Raw genomic sequence first — 21,646 nt, forward strand, 5'->3', positions numbered from 1 at the left:
ATTTTTTTTAAATACACAGATAGGAATACTGTAGTAATTCACCGAAGTCTCATACAACTTCTGCCAAAACAATGTTAAGCTACACAGAGCCAATACATTTTAATGATGTACGGAAACCGTTTTTGAACAAATCTACTTCTGATCTAGTCATGACCTTGGAAGCAGGAGGCTCTGGGCTCTTTGTGTATCGAAGATGAAAAATTCTAATGGGACAAGTTCCCATTTTCTAATTAATTTGTTTATAGAACAATAAAACACAGAATGTAGCTTTTAATGGTGGGGAAACCTTAGTAATAAAAATGGGATTAGCTAAAGCAAACAACTACTTTATTACGTTTTATGTACAAAATCAGGGAGCAAAAACTCAGACATGAATAATAAAAAATACATATAAACAGATCACAAGTACCAGCACATAGAGAGAGAGAGAGAGAGAGAGAGAGAGAGAGAGAGAGAAAAGAGGAAAACAAAAAAAAAACCTGCTGTGGATGACTTCAGAAATAGTATAAATAAGACGGCAGAATGCAAAGTGCCGATAGAGCAAAAAGTAGCTAGAAAACTAAACTCTACATAGTGGGGCAAATTTACTAATCCTGTCAAAAATGTAGACAGGGTAAACTTGAGAGGCAGTCTAAATATGAGCGAAATTCTTCACAGCAGGTCAACCCAGATGATCAATTTGGTGTATGACTAGACCCTTTGGTTCAACTTTCCCATCCAGTTCCAGGAGCAAGGCCCAGTGTATTATTCTTTTTGGCTTACTTACTTTAGAAAATTTGTCTAAAATGAGATGTAATGTATGAAATTCCAAAGCAAATTACACCAGTACTCGGATACAGCCACAAATGTGGGCCAGTATGATTGTGTAGTTAGAATGGGATGGAAAAACCTCCTAAGGTCTCTCTATCTGCACTGATTATTATTTTAGACCAATGTGTAAAGAACTGAGGGATATTTGTTAGCCTCCATCCTATAGTATACTAAGAATCCAGTAATATTGTTTAGTGAAAAATAAACACAAAAGACAAAATATGAGAAATCTTTGTTTTCAGTACATAAAATAAATTGTCTAAAATTTCTTAAGTACAATACATGAACACACTGACGAAAAGGCAGGAGATGCTCCATGATTTCAGTATTCACTAAACATTTGCTCCAAATCCTCCATTTCCTCTGACTGTGTATTTGTGACATTTGTACTTGAGGATGAACTAGAAATGATCTGGCTTGAGGTATTTGGCTGAGAACCCTCAATGGGTGCTTGCTCTTTCTTGACATCACGACCACCAGTAAGCAGTTTCTGACTTTCAGCAAAGTATTGATTTGGATGATTCAATGAAAACCCACAGTCATCAACCTGTGCAGAGACCATCAAAATGACAGAAGTTACAAAAAAGGAATGATTGCATCCCCACATTTTTATTGTGTATTGAATGCCATGACACAGCAGCCCACTAACCTGCATTTTTCCTCATTCACTTTAATGGAGAAAACACATATAAACATGTATATTCATTTTCAGCATATTTTCTGGAAAAGGTTCCAGTGCATATGCTAAATGTATCCACAGGGCAACACTAAGGCTCCATTCACATGTAATCCACGGATCCGCAAAACATGGACACGGCAATGTGCGTTCCGCATTTTGCAGACCGCACATCGCCGGCACTAATAGAATATGCCTATTCTTGTCCGCAATTGCAGACAAGAATAGGACGTGTTCTATTTTTTTTAGTAAACGGAAATGCGGACCCGGAAGTGTGGGTCCGCATTTCCGGAGCCGGGCTGCACATCGTGCGGCCCCATAGAAATGAATGGGTCCGCAATTTTGTTCCGCAAGATGCGGAACGAAATTGCGGACGTGTAAATGGGGCCTAAGTCAACAGTATACACAGGCATACATTTTTGTTTTACTATATGGAAATATTTTTGCAAAAAATAAAATAAAAAAGACACTATGCAATACATTATTCATATTGTGCTCATATTGTTACTTCTGAGTTCTCATATTAGTTCACAATTATCACTTTCTTTAAGGCCGAATGCACACGGCCGTGATACACTATACGAGTGTATTACTGTAGTCCAGCAGCGGCATGAGTCGCACGGAGTCCTAGCAACCAATGACTCCGTGCGCTCCTGCTCTGAACAGGAATCGAGCCCGGCATACCACGGACCGCTCTTGGCCACGGAACACGGCCGCGTGCATTCGGCCTAACTTCTAGTGCTGGAACTGAGCAAGCTCGACCAGCAAGCTGAACTAGAGATTCTAACCGTAGGCAGCAAGATAATAACATATTTTGCGCCAGTAAGTGTTAAGTGACTGTGAAAAAATAACTGAAAAGATTAAATTACTAAACATTGAGGATTTTTACTTTGTACCACATACTTTTAACAGGAATCTAGTTTTGCATACCGGAATACACATGCAACTCTTAGATTCCCAGCAACGTACCGCTGGGAGGGTCTTTAACCCCTTAAGGACTCAGCCCTATTTCACCTTAAGGACCAGTGTCACTTTAAGTGCTCATAACTTTTAAACACTTTGACTTATCCAGGCCATTCTGAGATTGTTTTTTCGTCACATATTGTACTTCATTACAGTGGTAAAATGAAGTAAAACAAATATATATATTTTTTTTGCATAAAAAAAAATACCTAATTTACCAAAAATTTTGAAAAATTAGCAAATTTCAAAGTTTTAGTTTCTCTACTTCTGTAATACATAGTAATACCCCCAAAAATTGTGATGCCTTTACATTCCCCATATGTCTACTTCATGTTTGAATTATTTTGGGAATGATATTTTATTTTTTGGGGGATGTTACAAGGCTTAGAAGTTTAGAAGAAAATCTTGAAATTTTTCAGAAATTTACAAAAACCAAATTTTTAGGGACCACTACAGGTCTGAAGTCACTTTGCGAGGCTTACATAATAGAAATCGCCAAAAAATGACTCCATTCTATAAACTACACCCTACAAGGTATTCAAAACTGATTTTACAAACTTTGTTAACCCTTTAGGTGTTGCACAAGAGTTATTGGCAAATGAAGATGAAATTTGAAAATTTCATTTTATTGCCTAATTTTCCATTTTAACCCATTTTCGGTTGCTCTATATTACACTTTTTGTGCGGCAAGGTAACAAGAAATAGCTTTTTTGGCACTTTTTTTGTTATTTACAACATTCATCTGACAGGTTAGATCATGTGGTAATTTTATAGAGCAGGTTGTCGCGGACGCAGTGATACCTAATATGTATACAATTTTTTTTATTTATGTAAGTTTTATACAATGACTTCATTTTTAAAACCCAAAAAATGTTTTAGTGTCTCCATAGTCTAAGAGCCATCGTTTTTTCAGTTTGTGGGCGATTATCTTAAGTAGGGTCTCATTTTTTGCAGGATGAGATGACTGTTTGGATGGCACTATTTTGGGGTGCATATGACTTGCTATTACACTTTTTGTGACGTGCGATGACAAAAAATTGCTTTTTTTACACCGTTTTTATTTTTATTTTTTTTATGGTGGTCACCTGAAAGGTTAGGTCATGTGATATTTTTATAGAGCCGGTCGATACGGACGCGGCGATACCCAATATCTATACTTTATTTTTATTTATGTAAGTTTTACACAATTATTTCATTTTTGAAACAAACACCAAAAAATCATGTTTTTGTGTTTCCATAGTCTAAGACGCATAGTTTTTTTCAGTTTTTCAGCGATTATCTTGGGTAGGGTATGATTTTTGCGGGATGAGATGACGGTTTGATTGGTACTATTTTGGCGTACATGCGACTTTTTTGATCACTTATTATCTTTTTTGGGAAGTAAGGTGGGAAAAATTTCAATTTTCTCATAGTTTTTATTTTTATGGCGTTCACTGTGCGGGGAAAGTTACATGACTGTTTTATAGATCAGGTCGCGGCTATACCCAATATGTGTAGTGTATTTTTTTTATTCAGTGATAAATGTTTTTTTTATCTTAACTTTTTTCACTTATTTTTAAAAAAAATTGACCCAGACCCACTTGGTTCTTGAAGATCCAGTGGGTCTGATGTCTGTATAATACAGTACAGTACTCTATATAGGGTACTGTATTTTACTTTACACTTTGTCTGAACAGATCTATGCCTTTAGTCAGAGTTATTAAAAAAAAAAAAAAAAAAAATATCCAGTTTTTTTCAGTATTAAAACACAAAAAAACCTCTACATATGTGGTATCGTAATCAAAACTGATCAAGAGAATAAAGGGCACAGAGCAATTTTACCGCACAGGAAAGCCGTAGAGACAAAATCCATAAAACTGCAGTGGAATTGCATTTCTTTTTCAATTCCAGCCCATTTGGAATGTTTTCCCAGCGTTGCACTACATTGTATGCCACATGAAATGGTGGAATTAGAAAGTACAACTTGTCCCGCAGAAAAAAAAACAATCCCTCATATGGCTATATAAAAAGGCAAAATAAAAAAGTTATGGCTTTGTGAAGACAGGGAAAAAAAATATGAAAACGTATATAAATGCTCCAGAGCATTTAACCACATAATGTGTAATAAAAAAATGTCACTAGACCAAACTGCAGTGTCTAGCACCACAGCAGGAATTGTAAACCATATAGCCCCTATATAAAATGGACATAACGGGTGGCAGTTTGTGCTATAAAAAAATATTGAAAATAAATGTGAAAAAACATTTTTTATACTAGGATAGCCCCATATATCACTGGAAAAAGACATAACCGAATAAAGAAAAAAAATATATAGTTCTGGCTTCGGAAGATGTATGCACAACTAAGGAATTTGCAGAGGGAGGGAGCTTACCCATCGGTTCCTCGTTATGTGATCACTGGTTGCCAATGGCTAGTAAGGCAGCTTGATGCCTTACAAAGGCAGCTATGGAGGCCTATGAGACTCAGAATGGGTCTCTCATAGGCAACTGTCACTGTGTGCGGCCATGCCCGGGCTGTGGACCACAAATAGCGGTCCGCAATGCATGGGCACTGGCCATGTGCCCACCATTTGCGGATCCATTCACTTGGATGGGTCCAAGATCCGCATTCAATCTGCACCATAAAAAAATAGAACATGTTCTATTTTTTTCCGATGCAGCGGCACTGACCGAAATCCCATGAACATGCTTCGTAGTGCTTCCGTAGGCTACCTCTGATCTGCATTTAGCAACCCCACTTAAGTGAATCCGCATCCGTGATATGTAGGTAGACTTGGCCAGTGCCCGTATATTGTAGACCTGCTGTCTGCGGGCTGCCCACATTCATAAACCTGTGAAAGTGACTTCATAACTGAATATTCCTTAAAAATTTCTGATGCCAACAAAAAGTAACCATATAGTGAATGTTAATTATGGTAAACATTTTTCTAGAATTCAAATTTAGCTTACAGATCATGGAAAGGTAAATAAGACAAAAGGTGCACTAACTGAATGCCCTAATATTAAGATGTATTAAAATGCTTTTCAATGTGTATGCTATCCTGACGGATCAATAAGCAGCAGCATGTACAGTCATATCAAGCCTTCGTACAACCTGTTAGTGATGCTATCTCCTCTTCTCTGCAGTATGTGCACAATGACCTTCACACAAACAATAGTTTCACATTTCAGGTAAGGCTACTGTGGTTTTAGAGCAATTACTGCACCGCTGAAACACTTAGGTATTTCTTTTGGGTCTAATTTAGTGGTTTAGAGAGGCAACTGATAGAGAAACTGTTCATATTACAAATGTTACAATCCACAATGCCTTGCGGTTACCGGTATCAATTAACAGGGTGACATGTCTGAACTTCTAGAGGGCATTATTTTAATTTATTGCAATACAATATATAAGAGACCTACAGGTAGATAAAAAACCATTGCTAGAAAATCTATCATTCTTTTTCTATTCATTCATTTGTAAAGTATGTTCCAAGAAGGTGGCTCTTGCTTGCAGTAAATTAATAATTTTCCAGTACTCTGTGGTTTAGCTGAAGCTTATTGCTCTTCTTGGCCCCTTTGCTGCAGTCTGTGTAAATCTTTCTCCCCCCAAGTTAATATTTTTTTTTATTCACTATGAAATTCTTAGATTTAAATGTATGGTATGAATGTAAGGTATGAGGCTTTACAATAATGTACTGTATACCAATCTAGTTTCCCAACCGAATAATAATTACATTGTATCAATTCTGAAAACAAGTAGTTTTCATTTTTATTCATTCTAACAAATCGCTTCTGTGACAATATTACCAATGAATAAGAAAGGAGTAGGAGACTTGAGCCTGCATAGACACCAAAAATACTAGAATCCAACTGCAAATCTGCAAATATATATGACGACAAAGATGGTTGAAATCCTTCCCGCTGTCTATGCAAATTAGGATATAGCTAACCAGCTAAGCCATTGGCTAGGAAGCGGCACAAACCAAGCTGGGATGTCTGCTTGCCAAATTTACATGGGTGGCAAAACTTATTTGCTTTAACTAATTGTCCTTAAAAATCCTCTGAATAGGTCATCAGTATCTGATCGGTGGGGGTCTGACACACGGGAGCCCCGCTGATCAGCTGTTTGAGAAGGCATTGTCGCTCGCAGTAGCACTGCAGCCTGCTCTCTACTCGCCATTTGATAGCGACTTTGCTTGGTATTGCAGCATAGACCATTTACATCAATGGGCCTGCCATGTGACCAATGAACGTGACAACAGATGGCCTAGAGCAGGGATCAGCAACCTTCGGCACTCCAGCTGTTGTGAAACTACTATTCCTACCATGCCCCATTAATTTCTGTGTGAGTTCTTAGAAGATCAGAGCAAGTATGTATGTTGGGAGTTGTAGTTTCACAACAGCTGGAGTGCCAGAGGTTGCCTAACACTGGCCTAGAGAAAGCTGTGAAAAGGCCACATTGCTACTGCAGGAGCAGGTGCCTTCTCAAACAGCTGATCGACAGGGGTCCCTCGATTCGGACCCCTACCCATTACATAAAGATTACCTATCCAGAGGATAGGTCATCAACTAAACAAATCTTGGAAGAAAGGAAAAAACTCCTGTATAACATTAAAAGGCAGGAGGCTGTGCACCATGAATAGAAATAAAAAAAAATAGTCACCTTTCAAATGTCCCATCCCACTCTTCTATTCCCCACTGGGCATGCAGCAGTCACATGCCGTTCATCATTCATATTGATGGTGTAGTCCAGGGATCAGCAACATTCGGCACTCCAGCTGTTCTGAAACTACAACTCCCAGAATCCTCCTTTCACTTATATGGGAGTTACAAGAACAGTCGAGTAAGTATATATGCTGGGAGTTGTAGTTTCATAACAGCTGGAGTGCCGAAGGTTGCGGATCCCCGCTGTAGCCATTTGCAGACTCAGAGATCTGATTGGCAGGGACTGACTGGACATTTAAAAGGTGAATGCAGGGGTGTAGGTTATTAATTTTACAATGTCCCCTGCTCCCTGCCAAATATGAAAAATCTTTAACATAGTGTATATATATATATATATATATATATATATATATATATATATATATATATATATATATATATATATACACACACACACACACACTATCTCATTTCTACCCCAAAATAAACTCTAATAACTCCATTTATTCACATATAAAGAGCTTACATTGTGCGTTAATTCAAAATATTTCTGGCATGCAAGCTGAAAATGCATACCCTTTACCAGCTCCATTATCTGAAACAAAAAGAAAAATATTAAGTTAATTATGAAACAAATAGCCAACTACACTATAATACAAAGTACAAGAATGACATGGGTACAATAGGAGCACTGAGGTACATGAGCAGCTTGCCACCATCAAGTACATGAACTGATCACTAAGAGAAGGGACTGTTGGGGCAGCTGACTATAAAGCATTACTGATGTATATATAGTGTGTCACAATCTTGTTTTATATAGGCCTCCAGCAGTACAATAAAGTTGTCAATAAATCACAAACTCGCTAATGATGAGCTGCTTTTGTTCATACTGTCTCAGTCTATACAGCAAAGCTGTCATGTGAGATACTAATTACAAATAACTAATACAGCTCTTACCATCTTACAGGTGTGTGGATCTACCTCTCCAGAACCTGGCCATGTGATGCTCTTCAGAAAATCCTACTACCCCAACATCACGTCCTTTATCAACTTTTCTGGTCTGGTCTATAGACGGGGACGTCACTTCCACAGCCTAGAATGGTGGAGGTGCTGTGGACTTTGCCAGAATTATTCATCTTCCTCCACCTCATCTTTGTATGTACCAGGGAGATGAATAGCTGTGGCCCAGTACACTACACTAACCCTGCCCTTGACTGTGGAGGAGATGTCCATTAACCATACCGAAAACCTGGTAAAGGAAGTTACATTGTCCGATGCAGCGTTTTCAAAAGAGCAGCATCAAAAGACTAGGTTCTCGAGCCACCGATTGACACAACTTTGATGACAGTAAGATATGATTAGTCGAGGTGGGTTGCCAGGTCCCAGAAAACCCTTTTTAAATAATGTCATTTTCTGATGATTCATTTCCATTAAAATGTCTCTTCATACTCTGCTGCCCAATCTAAAACCTGCATGTTGGACAATGCAATTGTTAAACCATATGACGCCAAATAAGTATTGTGCATGGGGCCTATTCTAATTAATAGAATAGATGTCAGATTGGATGGTAGAGTATGTCTGGAGGGCATACCGCACTAGTAGCTTGGTTTACTGCTGCCAAGGTACATTGCAAGAAGTGCACTGTGTCTAATCTCTATTACCAGAACATTATTGGTCACCGAGACAACACTGCATAGGACAGATGGCTTTAAAACCGATAAACCCATTAATACTGCTGTGCTAATAAAAAACTTTCATTTCATCACCTTTAAGCCGGAATTATTTATTAACCGACTGGAACACGACGCTGCCATGTAATCAGATTAAACAATGTGACAGCTAACCGAATAGAGCTCTACCAAGTACCTTAGTGTGAAAGTTCCCTTTTCAACATCTGTTAAGATGACAGCCTGTTAAAAATACAATTTGCTTCTTAATTTTGACTTTATGTAATCTCTTCAGGGTTGAATGCTCTCCAATTCTTATCAACAAAATGCAATGCTGCTTGACCTTTATAGTGGATAGACAACATCCCTGGCTGAGACCCATACAACAATCAAAAGAAGTCCTTTGCTTATCAAATCCAGGAAATTGCTGCTATGAAGAGATAACCTCTACTATAGTACACAATTGAAGAAAGGTGACATCTTACCCCTCCTTTCTAGAGCAAGGCTTTCCCATGTCAGACATGACAATTGAGTCAGCCTCAAATCCCTGCTGTCCACATTATTAGATACTGCCTTACACTTATTGAAGGCTGAAGAAATAAATTAAGTTTACTGAATGGATTATATCAGAAGATACAGCCAGAAGTTCTAACTACAGTATTTGGTTTTCCATTCACAACCAAACAGATTACATATCCACCTTACATTTTATTTCTTAGTGTAAGTATTAGGGATGTTGGCATTATCCTTAAGCCACCTTTTCTTAAGGCATACTCCTCAAAAGCTTCAGCCACCAGGCAAAGTCATGAAACCACCAGGACTCGTCTGTTATTTCTGAGACAATATATAAAAGGGAAGTTCACACTTCACGTGCAATCAGATAAGACCTCCCAATTACTTAAACCCTACAGTTAACTAACTAGCCCCCCTAGTTATTATTTCTTTTTTGAGACTTATTTTTTCATCATTCTGCATAATATTTTATCTTATTTTTCCACTGCAATAGCAGCTTGTTTCGTGTGGGACTTACCAATTTAATGGCACCATTTTGGGGTACATACTTTGCTAACTATTTCTGCAGAGTGCAGAATGGGGGAAAACAGCAATTCCACCACTCTTTTAAAGTTTTAAAATGTGCACCGTTCACCGTATGGCATAAATAATGTGTTGCCTTTATTCTGCGGGACAGGACGAAATCATATGCTTTCTATTGAGTTTGTCAGTTTCGCGCTCAGCAGTGAGGAGAAGCTGCACTCAGCTGAGTGCTTCTGACCCCTCGTTCTAACGATTGGTGGGGGTCTCAAAGCTGGGACCCCTGCTGATCAACATTTCTGATATGTCCCTATGACAAGTGTAGTTACTCTTTAAGGCTAGTTTCAAACTAGTGGCAGGCTGTTTCGGTGGGTGAACAGCCTGTCGGATCCGTCCTGCCGCTAGTTCACGTGTGCCCCATTGACTAAAATGTGGGCGGAGTTCCGGCAGCAGCACGGCGAGAGGCAGCCGGACTAAAAGTACTGCATGTTGTACTTTTAGTCTGGCTGCCTCTTGCCGTGCTGCTGCAGGAACTCCACCCCTGACCCATTATAGTCAATGGGGACGGAGCGGCAGTCCGGGGGCATTTGTGAACTAGCGGCAGGACGGATCCGACAGGCTGTTCATCCGCCGGAACAGCCTGCCAGACTCCCCTGCCGCTAATGTGAAAGTATTCTAAATCAGCGAACAAGAGATTGTATGTCAACTAGTAAAATATTTTTTTTTTAAAAAGGCATAAAATAACAATTTTCCCATTAACAATGGCTTATGTTAAAATACAATCAAATACTGAATGTATTACATTGCATCTTTGCAGGACTCGTATTAGGCCCTTTTCTGGCAGGACATCATTTGGTACTGAACAATACTGTTGCACAGGCACCAATAGTAGTATGACAGAGGGAGTCCTCTTTCTGGCTGCTTAGATGCCACAGTTGGCATTGATCATGGCATCTATGTGGTTAAATGGCCAAGGAGCTAGCATTAATCTAAACTGTTACAGCAGTGTGTCAGTTATCCTGAGCAGTTGCCACTGCCAGACATTTACCACGATTGTAAATTAAGAAATATTTTTTTCCAACCTGCATTCACTTGCTGTAATATATTGTAACATGTCAGACATCAAAATAGTGTATAGCTTAATTTAACAAAATCTTGCAAATAAGAAATACCATATTGTGTAGTAAAAATGTAAACCCTTCAATTTCTAACTTCTTGACACAGCTAAAAAGACACAACCTAACATTTTTGGAATTGTATTACATTTCAAGTCAGTCAGGGAAGCAAGCCCAACATAAAATTGATAACATTTCTATTTTCTAGATGGCAATTATATAATGAACTGTGCAAACAAAACAAACTGAAACACTAATCATAGCGGTATATCTGAGTAGTAAGAATCATGTTAGTGGCTGCCAAACTGATTTTAGAACATAGAAAAACACATATGCCAAGCCCAGATGGTCTGCCCTCCGGCACAGTGAAAAAACGTAGTCAGATGTAAAGATTTTGTTTCTTTCACTGGATGCTAGTCTATCATTGTCATCCAGAAGAACGATACCTCCTGGTGACTATAAACACATGTATTCCCAGTAACCAAAGGACCGAGCAATTTACTAATGATTTCTCAACTGGTATAAACCTGAACTACTGAAACACACACAAATGACTACATCATGATAATTTATAAGATACTGGGCGAAAAGAGATGAATGAGTCACATAAAGATTCGGTACCTGCTGTGCTACAAGCATTACTAGGTGCATACTACTGGAGTTGTAGAAGCTGCATATTACAAGACAGATTCATTCATATTAGAGTTTGATAATAAATTGCTATTAGGTGGGGCAGCAAATATTTACCTTTTTAACCCCTTCAGCCACTGTGACATACTGTACATCACAGTGGCTGAGGGCTTATATGGTGCGGGCTGCTACAGTGCCCCCTCTCTATACGCAGCGGGTGCCGGCTATTATACAGCAGGCACTGGCCACAAGGATCAGATGCTGCAATCAAAAGCGAGCATGGCATTTGTGAGATAAGGAAGAGGAATGAGGCTCCCTCTGCCTTCCAATCAGAACCCCTGCAGTGAAACTGTGGGGCTCCGATCGGTTACCATGGGGGGAGGGGAGATGTTAAATGTAATTGGGGAAATAAAGTTACAAATATAAAAATAAAAAATGTAAGTTTCCCAATTTTACAAATAAAAATATATATAAACAATAAAAAATAGACTATGGTATCTCCACGTCTGAAAAAGTCTCAACTATGAAAATATAAAAATATTTTTCCTGCGCAGTGTACAACGTAATGAAGAAAAACAAACGCGATATGCCATTTTTTGGTCATCTTGTCTTCCCCCCCCCCCCCCAAAAAAAAAACACTTTTGAACAGTGATCAAATAGTTGTATGCCCTTCAAAATGGTACCAGTTACAATTCGTCCTGCAAAAAACAAATGGCGATGCAAAGAAAATTTCGATTTGTTTCAAAAGTTTTTATTTTTTAAAAGTAGAAAAAAAAAATACAAGTTGGTAATGCTGCATTCGTTTTGAGCAGCAGAACAACGATGTAATGTAATTTTTAGTGAGCAGTGAACTCCACGAAAATATGAAAACCCCAAAAACCTTGATGGAATTTTTATTTTATTTTTTCAATTTAACTCCACAAATATTTTTTTTTTCCTGTTTTCCAAAACAAAACATGGTAAATAAATGGTGCCATTAAAAAATACAACTTATCCCGTAAAAAAATAAGCCATCAAATAGCTATGTGAAGGGAAAATTATAGCTATTGGAAAGGGGGGAGGAAAAAAAAAACTAAAATGGGTCCGGTACTTAAGATTCTCCAGGCAAAAGTGATTAAGTAGAGAACCACCTAACCCCATTAACAAAAGTAGCAGTCATTCTGACATCAACAATGGAAAACTGAGATGCACCTAGGGTACAGCCACATGGTCATGCAGCGGCTGAGAAGTACGGCCCTATTCAAGTAAGGCTAGTTTCACACTAGCGGCGGGGACTCCGGCAGGCTGTTCCGGCGGGTGAACAGCCTGTCTGATCCGTCCTGCCGCTCGTTCACGTGTGCCCCCGGACTATAATGGGGCCGGAGTTCCGGCGGCAGCACGGCAGCGCACGCATAACGGCAGCCGGACTAAAAGTACTGCATGCATCCGGAGCCAATCCGTCACGCTCGTGTGAAAGAGGCCTTACTGTGTAAGCTTGTATGATGATCGCTCGCCTTATCAACCGCCTCACCTACTTTTTTTTTTTTTTTTAACAACTCTATAAAAATTGTGAAAAAGCAGTATAGGGTAGCAGTGGTTTATTCAGTATATAGCATCTTCTTGGCTAAGCACAAGTTACTATGCAATTGATGTGCCTACAATGTACCACCTAATGGAATAGATGTGGCATAAGTTGTATTACCTACCTAACTGGTGCACTCAAGTAATTAGTGCACCTAAGTTATACTAACCCATTAGTGGGTTTAGTTTTATAATCCGATTGGTATGGCAAATGTTGTACTACCTAATTAGTGCAGCACAAGTTAAGAGTGCTGGCACACAGTGCAGTTCTTACATGTATTCAGGATGCAGTTTTTTATTGTAGTTAGCTGAAATAACTTAAAGGGAGTCTGTCACCTCCATATGGCCATATACAGTGCTTACATGGCTCTGTAGCACACCTATACAGGACTGTAATGGTACCTTTGTTCTTTTCTGTAGACTTGCACCAGCTGGAAAAACTAAGTTTAATTCATATGCAAATGAGCACTCGCAAGTGCCCAGGGGCGGCGTTCAGTGTGTAGGAGCCCAGGCTCTGCCTTTGCCCTTGCCAGTCCTCCAAGTCCGGACCTATCGATGAGGCAAGAGACTTGGAGGGCTGGCAAGGGCAAAGGCAGAGGCTGGGAAGGCGTAAAGTGAAAAGAAGGCAGAGCAGCCTGGGCACTTACACACTGAACGCCGCCCGTGGGCACTTGCGAGTGCTCATTTGCATATGAATTAAACTTAGTTTTTCCTGCTGGTGCAAGTCTAAAGAAAAGAACAAAAGGTACCATTACAATCCTGTATAGGTGTGCTACAGAGCCATGTAAGCACTGTATATGGCCATATGGAGGTGACAGACTCCCTTTAACTCCCTCCACTATGCAGAACACCAGGGTTTAACGAGGATGCTAAACTGGCTACATTGAAAACTGCATCCTAAATGCATGACAGAAGTGCACTGTGTGCCAGCACTCACACTATGTAGTTCGTGCTCCCAACTAGGGATTGACAGATTATCGGAGTTACCGATATTATCGGCCGATATTCATGATTTTCAAAGCCATCGGCATCTAAGCTTGGCGATAATGCATCCAGTGCGCTATCACAGAACATGAGCGAGCTGCTGTCAGCGCGCTCATGTTCCCTCAGCAGCACAGGGGAGAAAGAGTCACTGCGCCACCAATGATAATTAACGTCTAATACAAATACAGGAGGCGGTACTCAGCCTATATGAAAGGAAGCTGTGATTGGCGGCAGTTAACCCGTCAGGTACCATACCTGAGGGGTTAACTGCTGCCGCTGATCGCAGCTCCATGTCAGAAGCAGGGTGCCGGCTGTGCGATTCTGCGCCTACACAAGCACCTCCTGTATTAAACGTTAATTATCATTGGTGGCGCAGTGCCATCCCCAGTATTAAAAACATTGGTGGTGCAGTGCGTGGGATGAAAATATCCCAGGTTCTAGCCCCTAAGGGGGGAAAACTTTTATGATTAATTGGTGCGGCACTAGTAGTACTATGCAATTAGTGTCCAGACTGCATTACCCAACTGCTGTGGCACAAGTTGTACTGTTTAAAGGGCTTGTCCCACAAAATATATTTTACAGGTTTCAAACCAGCGCCTGAATCTGAATACTTTAGTTTTGCATAGCCACTGAGTTATTCAATAAAATGTATCTGTATGGCGCCACCTGCTGTTTCCGTTTTTTTTTCTTCTCTTATTTCTTTGTCCTGCTCACTGAGAAGGTCGCACATACTCCGTTTCATCCTTCTGCCTCCCTGCACCTCCATCTGCCAACGCACTCCCGAAGCTCTGGTGAGCGCAGCCGACTCCCAGCACTGTACATTGTACAGTGGCTGTGCATGGTACTGCAGCTCAGCCTCATGCACTTCAATAGGACTGAGTTGCAACTAGGCCATGTGAGTGATGGTAACGTCACATGGCCCTGCTGATCTGATATTGATTATTACCAGATAATCCCTTTAAGCAAACTTTTTAAATTTTTGGATAAACTATAAAAAATGTAATTTTCAAATAGTTGTCATGTAAGGTTGGCGTTGATTAACCGCCTCCGGACCGCCTAACGCAGATGTGCGGTCCGGAGGCGGCAGCCCTGCGCACGACGACGCATATACGCGTCATCTCGCGAGGGCCGGGATTTCCTGTGAACGCGCGCACACAGGAACGGAAGGTAAGCGAGTGGATCTCCAGCCTGCCAGCGGCGATCGCTCGCTGGCAGGCTGGAGATCCGAATTTTTTAACCCCTAACAGGTATATTAGACGCTGTTTTCATAACAGCGTCTAATATACCTCCTACCTGGTCCTCTGGTGGTCCCTTTTGTTAGGATCGACCACCAGAGGACTCAGGTAGCTCAGTACAGTCGCACCAAACACCACACCACACCACACCCCCCCCCCCCCAGTCACTTATTAACCCCTTATAAACCCCTGATCACCCATGATCACCCCATATAAACTCCCTGATCACCCCCCTGTCATTGATCACCGCCCTGTCAGGCTCCGTTCAGACGTCCGTATGATTTTTACGGATCCACGGATACATGGATCGGATCCGCAAAAAGCATACGGACGTCTGAATGGAGCCTTACAGGGGGGTGATCAATGACAGGCGGGTGATCACCCATATACACTCCCTGATCACCCCCCTGTCATTGATCACCCCCCTGTAAGGCTCCATTCAGACGTCCGCATGATTTTTACGGATCCATGGATCGGATCCGCAAAACACATGCGGACGTCTGAATGGAGCCTTACAGGGGGGTGATCAATGACAGGCGGGTGATCACCCGTATACACTCCCTGATCACCCCCGGTCATTGATCACCCCCCTGTAAGGCTCCATTCAGACGTCCGCATGTGTTTTGTGGATCCGATCCATGTATCCGTAAAAATCATGCGGACGTCTGAATGGAGCCTTACAGGGGGGTGATCAATGACAGGCGGGTGATCACCCATATACACTCCCTGATCACCCCGTCATTGATCACCCCCCCTGTAAGGCTCCATTCAGACGTCCGCATGATTTTTACGGATCCATGGATACATGGATCGGATCCGCAAAACACCTGCGGACGTCTGAATGGAGCCTTACAGGGGGTGATCAATGACAGGCGGGTGATCACCCATATACACTCCCTGATCACCCCCCTGTCATTGATCACCCCCCTGTAAGGCTCCATTCAGACGTCCGCATGTGTTTTGTGGATCTGATCCATGAATCCGTAAAAAATCATGCGGACGTCAGAATGGAGCCTTACAGGGGGGGTGATCAGTGACAGGGGGGTGATCACCCTGATCACCCCCTGTCATTGATAACCCCCCTGTAAGGCTCCATTCAGACGTCCGCATGTGTTTTGCGGATCCGATCCATGTATCCATGGATCCGTAAAAATCATGCGGACGTCTGAATGGAGCCTTACAGGGGGGGTGATCAGTGACAGGGGGGTGATCACCCTGATCACCCCCTGTCATTGATAACCCCCCTGTAAGGCTCCATTCAGACGTCCGCATGTGTTTTGCGGATCCGATCCATGGATCCGTAAAAATTATACGGACGTCTGAATGGAGCCTTACAGGGGGGTGATCAATGACAGGGGGGTGATCAGGGAGTCTATATGGGTGATCACCCCCCTGTCATTGATCACCCCCCTGTCATTGATCACCCCCCTGTAAGGCTCCATTCAGACATTTTTTTTGGCACAAGTTAGCGGAAATTTTTTGTTTGTTTTTGTTTTTTCTTACTAAGTCTCATATTCTACTAACTTGTGTCAAAAAATAAAATCTCACATGAACTCACCATACCCCTCACGGAATCCAAATGCGTAAACATTTTTAGACATTTATATTCCAGACTTCTTCTCACGCTTTAGGGCCCCTAAAAAGCCAGGGCAGTATAAATACCCCACATGTGACCCCATTTCGAAAAGAAGACACCCCAAGGTATTCCGTGAGGGGCATATTGAGTCCATGAAAGATTGAAATTTTTGTCCTAAGTTAGCGGAAAGTGAGACTTTGTGAGAAAAAAACAAAAAAAAAAAAATCAATATCCGCTAACTTATGCAAAAAAAAAAAAAATTTCGAGGAACTCGCCATGCCCCTCATTGAATACCTTGGGGTGTCTTCTTTCCAAAGTGGGGTCACATGTGGGGTATTTATACTGCCCTGGCTTTTTAGGGGCCCGAAAGTGTGAGAAGAAGTCTGGGATCCAAATGTCTAAAAATGCCCTCCTAAAAGGAATTTGGGCCCCTTTGCGCATCTAGGCTGCAAAAAAGTGTCACACATGTGGTATCGCCGTACTCAGGAGAAGTTGGGGAATGTGTTTTGGGGTGTCATTTTACATATACCCATCCTGGGTGAGAAAAATATCTTGGTCAAATGCCAACTTTGTATTAAAAAAATGGGAAAAGTTGTCTTTTGCCAAGATATTTCTCTCACCCAGCATGGGTATATGTAAAATGACACCCCAAAATACATTGCCCAACTTCTCCTGAGTACGGCGATACCACATGTGTGACACTTTTTTGCAGCCAAGGTGGGCAAAGGGGCACATATTCCAAAGAGCACCTTTCGAATTTCGCAGGCAATTTTTTACACATTTTGATTGCAAGGTACTTCTTACGCATTTGGGCCCCTAAATTGCCAGGGAAGTATAACTACGCCACAAGTGACCCCATTTTGGAAAGAAGACACCCCAAGGTATTCCGTGAGGGGCACGGCGAGTTCCTAGAATTTTTTATTTTTTGTCACAAGTTAGCGGAAAATGATGATTTTTCTTTTTTTTTCTTTTTTCCTTACAAAGTCTCATATTCCACTAACTTGCGACAAAAAATAAAAAATTCTAGGAACTCGCCATGCCCCTCGCGGAATACCTTGGGGTGTCTTGTTTCCAAAATGGGGTCACTTGTGGCGTAGTTATACTGCCCTGGCAATTTAGGGGCCCATATGTGTGAGAAGTACTTTGCAATCAAAATCTGTAAAAAATGACCGTTGAAATCCGAAAGGTGCACTTTGGAATATGTGCCCCTTTGCCCACCTTGGCATCAAAAAAGTGTCACACATCTGGTATCGCCGTACTCAGGAGAAGTTGGGGAATGTGTTTTGGGGTGTCATTTTACATATACCCATGCTGGGTGAGAGAAATATCTTGGCAAAAGACAACTTTTCCCATTTTATTATACAAAGTTGGCATTTGACCAAGATATCTTTCTCACCCAGCATGGGTATATGTAAAATGACACCCCAAAACACATTCCCCAACTTCTCCTGAGTACGGCGATACCAGATGTGTGACACTTTTTTGCAGCCAAGGTGGGCAAAGGGGCACATATTCCAAAGTGCACCTTTCGGATTTCACCGGTCATTTTTTACACATTTCGATTGCAAAATTCTTCTCACACATTTGGGCCCCTAAATTGCCAGGGCAGTATAACTACCCCACAAGTGACCCCATTTTGGAAAGAAGACACCCCAAGGTATTCCGTGAGGGGCATGGCGAGTTCCTAGAATTTTTTATTTTTTGTCGCAAGTTAGTGGAATATGAGACTTTGTAAGAAAAAAATAAAAATAAAAAATCATCATCATTTTCCGCTAACTTGTGACAAAAAATAAAAAGTTCTATGAACTCACTATGCCCATCAGCGAATACCTTAGGGTGTCTACATTCCGAAATGGGGTCATTTGTGGGGGTTTTCTACTGTTTGGGCATTGTAGAACCTCAGGAATCATGACAGGTGCTCAGAAAGTCAGAGCTGCTTCAAAAAGCGGAAATTCACATTTTTTGTACCATAGTTTGTAAACGCTATAACTTTTACCCAAACCATTTTTTTTTTTTTGCCCAAACATTTTTTTTTTATCAAAGACATGTAGAACTATAAATTTAGCGAAAAATTTATATATGGATGTCGTTTTTTTTGCAAAATTTTACAGCTGAAAGTGAAAAATGTCATTTTTTTGCAAAAAAATCGTTACATTTCGATTAATAACAAAAAAAGTAAAAATGTCAGCAGCAATAAAATACCACCAAATGAAAGCTCTATTAGTGAGAAGAAAAGGAGGTAAAATTCATTTGGGTGGTAAGTTGCATGACCGAGCGATAAACGGTGAAAGGAGTGTAGTGCCGAAGTGTAAAAAGTGGCCTGGTCATTAAGGGGGTTTCAGCTAGCGGGGCTGAAGTGGTTAAAAAATAAATAATTAATTAAAAAGTGCAGGAGACACCTTTCTAAAAAACAAAAATTATATTTGCATACCTGACTTATTCCCGCAGAGGAAACCTTATATGATTGCAATTTCTGCTTGAGCAACTCAGGGTCAGTGTGTCTGAAAGGACAACCTAAAAGTACAAATAAAATAGAAGATTATTTACCTAAGATCTGAACTATACACACTGCTAATGCTTCCTAAACTAAGTTACTACTAATTACCTAAAAACCCCATAATGATAAAAACGGGAGTTCATTCTTCAAGCTTGTAACTGCTGCATTGTTTTTCTTCTGACAATACGTATTATGTGTTTATTAGAGCATCACAGATTAAAGATTTCTAGGGAACACTATAGAAGTAGTAGAAAATAACATTCACTTCCTACAAACTATACGCATTAGTTCAGTGCATGTTAACCATGATGTAAGAAGATTCTCATTGTAAACAACAACTAATACCAATTGTTCCTTCCAAGGCTTCATACTAGTTACAGACTTTAATCTCAGTTCAATTTCTGGGATAAAATTAGCAGTGGTGTAGCCCAAGGCTCAATGCTGTGTCTTTTTTTTTTTTTTTTACACACTTACCATGATAGTCTCCTTGACTTGGTGGGTTTGACAGAATTATTTTCATGCAACTGTATGGTGTATAATCAGTTCTCTTTCCCTCCTTTCCATAGTTATGGCGAATAGAATAAGAATACGTTTTGTCAAACTGAAAATAAAATTAGATTTGTTAGAAAACGAGATATTACCAAGAGGTAAAAAAAAGACCTTTAAAAAAATATTTCAGTATAACATAAGATTTTCAACTCTGCCACATGTGAACATACTCTTATATAATAGGTTAACCTACTGGTTAAAGGGGTTGTCAGTTTCTTTTTTATGTTGATGACCTATCCTCAGGATAGATCATCAATATGAGAGCGGTGGAGATCTGACTCCTGCCCCCCACCCACTGCCAGCTGTTTGAAAAGTCAGCACTTGAACGCTGCCTTCTCTTCTCTGTTTTTCTGCAGTGGTGAGAAGATGTAATTACACCTCCATCGTCCCTATTCACTTGCATGGTATTGATCTGTCCTATTCAATTGAATGGGAAAGAGCCGTCCCATAGAAGCAAATGGGTGAGCAGGTGTAATTACAACTACGCCGTCCCATTCACTTCTATGGGATGGCTTCTTCCTATTCAAGTGAATAGTTCAGAGCTATCCCACTGAAGTGAATGGGGATGGCAAAGAGAAAGCAGTTTCCTGTGAACAGGTCATCAATATATAAAGTAAGGGTCCATTCACACGTCCGCAACAGTTTCGCAGAATGCGGAACCATTCATTTTCAATGGGGACGCAAAAGATGCGGACAGAGAGCTGAGACCTCTAAGAGCTGAGGTTTTATGAAAACCTTCCCAAACACCTGATGTACCCATGTGCCAAATTTGGTGTCCAACGGTTCAGGCGTTTGTTCTCAATAGGCACCCAGTCACTGATATTTATAGTAGTAGATATGATACACTGCAGTGTATTCTCTCAGGCACGGCCTAATAAACATATAGCAATTACTTGCCATGGCCCTTTTTAGGCCCCTATGTGCCTTGGCAACCCATCACCAAAAGTGATGAATGAAGTTAGAAATGAATTGCTAGCAGTCTGCAGTAACGCTGGGTTCAGACCTGAGCGTTCTGAAACGAGCGCTCTGTATGCGCGATTGTACGGGCGTTTACAATTGCGCATACAGAGACAGGGGTGCACACATTGTCGCGCGTTACCGAATATCTATGTGCGGGAACGCGCGACAAACGCCCAAAAAAAAGCTCAAGCACTTGTTTGAGCGTCGGGCGTTTTACAGCGCGATCGTACGCGCTGTAAAACGCCCAGGTGAGAACCATTCCCATAGGGAATCATTGGTTCTTGCCTGTTGTGCGTTTTACAGCGCGTAGGAACGCGCTGTAAAACGCTCAGGTGTGAACCCAGCGTAAGGGTATAGAGGTGTGGTAACAAGTTGGAGGGGTGTCCCTGCACAGTCTCACTCTATCCAGTCAATGCTGCAATTGTCAGACTGTGCAGGTAAACCCTCCCCAAATGGTTAACATCCTTCTGTACTCTTAAAGGATATGTACACCTTTGGAGGCAATTTTGTTCACGATTGCATTTCACTAATTTTTGGCTAAAAATAATTTTCAATTGGCCTTTATAAAAAATATTGAGCCATATTGTCACAAAGGGTTAAATGTTTTTCTAGCTGTGTGACTGGTACTTTGTGCGCTCATCTAATAAACCTTATCTCTAAACTATTGAGATATCATAAACACTTATTTAAGCCACATTCTTATCAGTCAGATAAGAACGGAGCTATAATGAGTGTTTATAATGTCA

At 40.8% G+C, this 21,646-nt stretch overlaps 1 protein-coding gene across 3 annotated transcripts in view; it reads right to left on the minus strand.

Moving 5' to 3' along the window:
• Nucleotides 1-316: 316 nt before the first annotated feature.
• The window catches only part of PRIM2 (DNA primase subunit 2), a 203,700-nt gene continuing 182,370 nt past the window's right edge, over nt 317-21,646 (minus strand). For all 3 annotated transcript variants that reach the window (XM_044291652.1, XM_044291653.1, XM_044291654.1), the window contains 4 exons: nt 19,866-19,992; nt 19,326-19,408; nt 7,622-7,690; nt 317-1,357 (listed from right to left, as the gene is read on the minus strand). In XM_044291652.1, coding sequence (XP_044147587.1) covers nt 1,133-1,357; nt 7,622-7,690; nt 19,326-19,408; nt 19,866-19,992 — 504 coding nt within the window. In that variant the 3' untranslated portion in view covers nt 317-1,132. The remainder of the gene's footprint in view (nt 1,358-7,621; nt 7,691-19,325; nt 19,409-19,865; nt 19,993-21,646) is intronic.

Source organism: Bufo gargarizans, chromosome 4 (assembly GCF_014858855.1).
Source record: "Bufo gargarizans isolate SCDJY-AF-19 chromosome 4, ASM1485885v1, whole genome shotgun sequence".
NCBI lineage: Eukaryota > Metazoa > Chordata > Amphibia > Anura > Bufonidae > Bufo > Bufo gargarizans.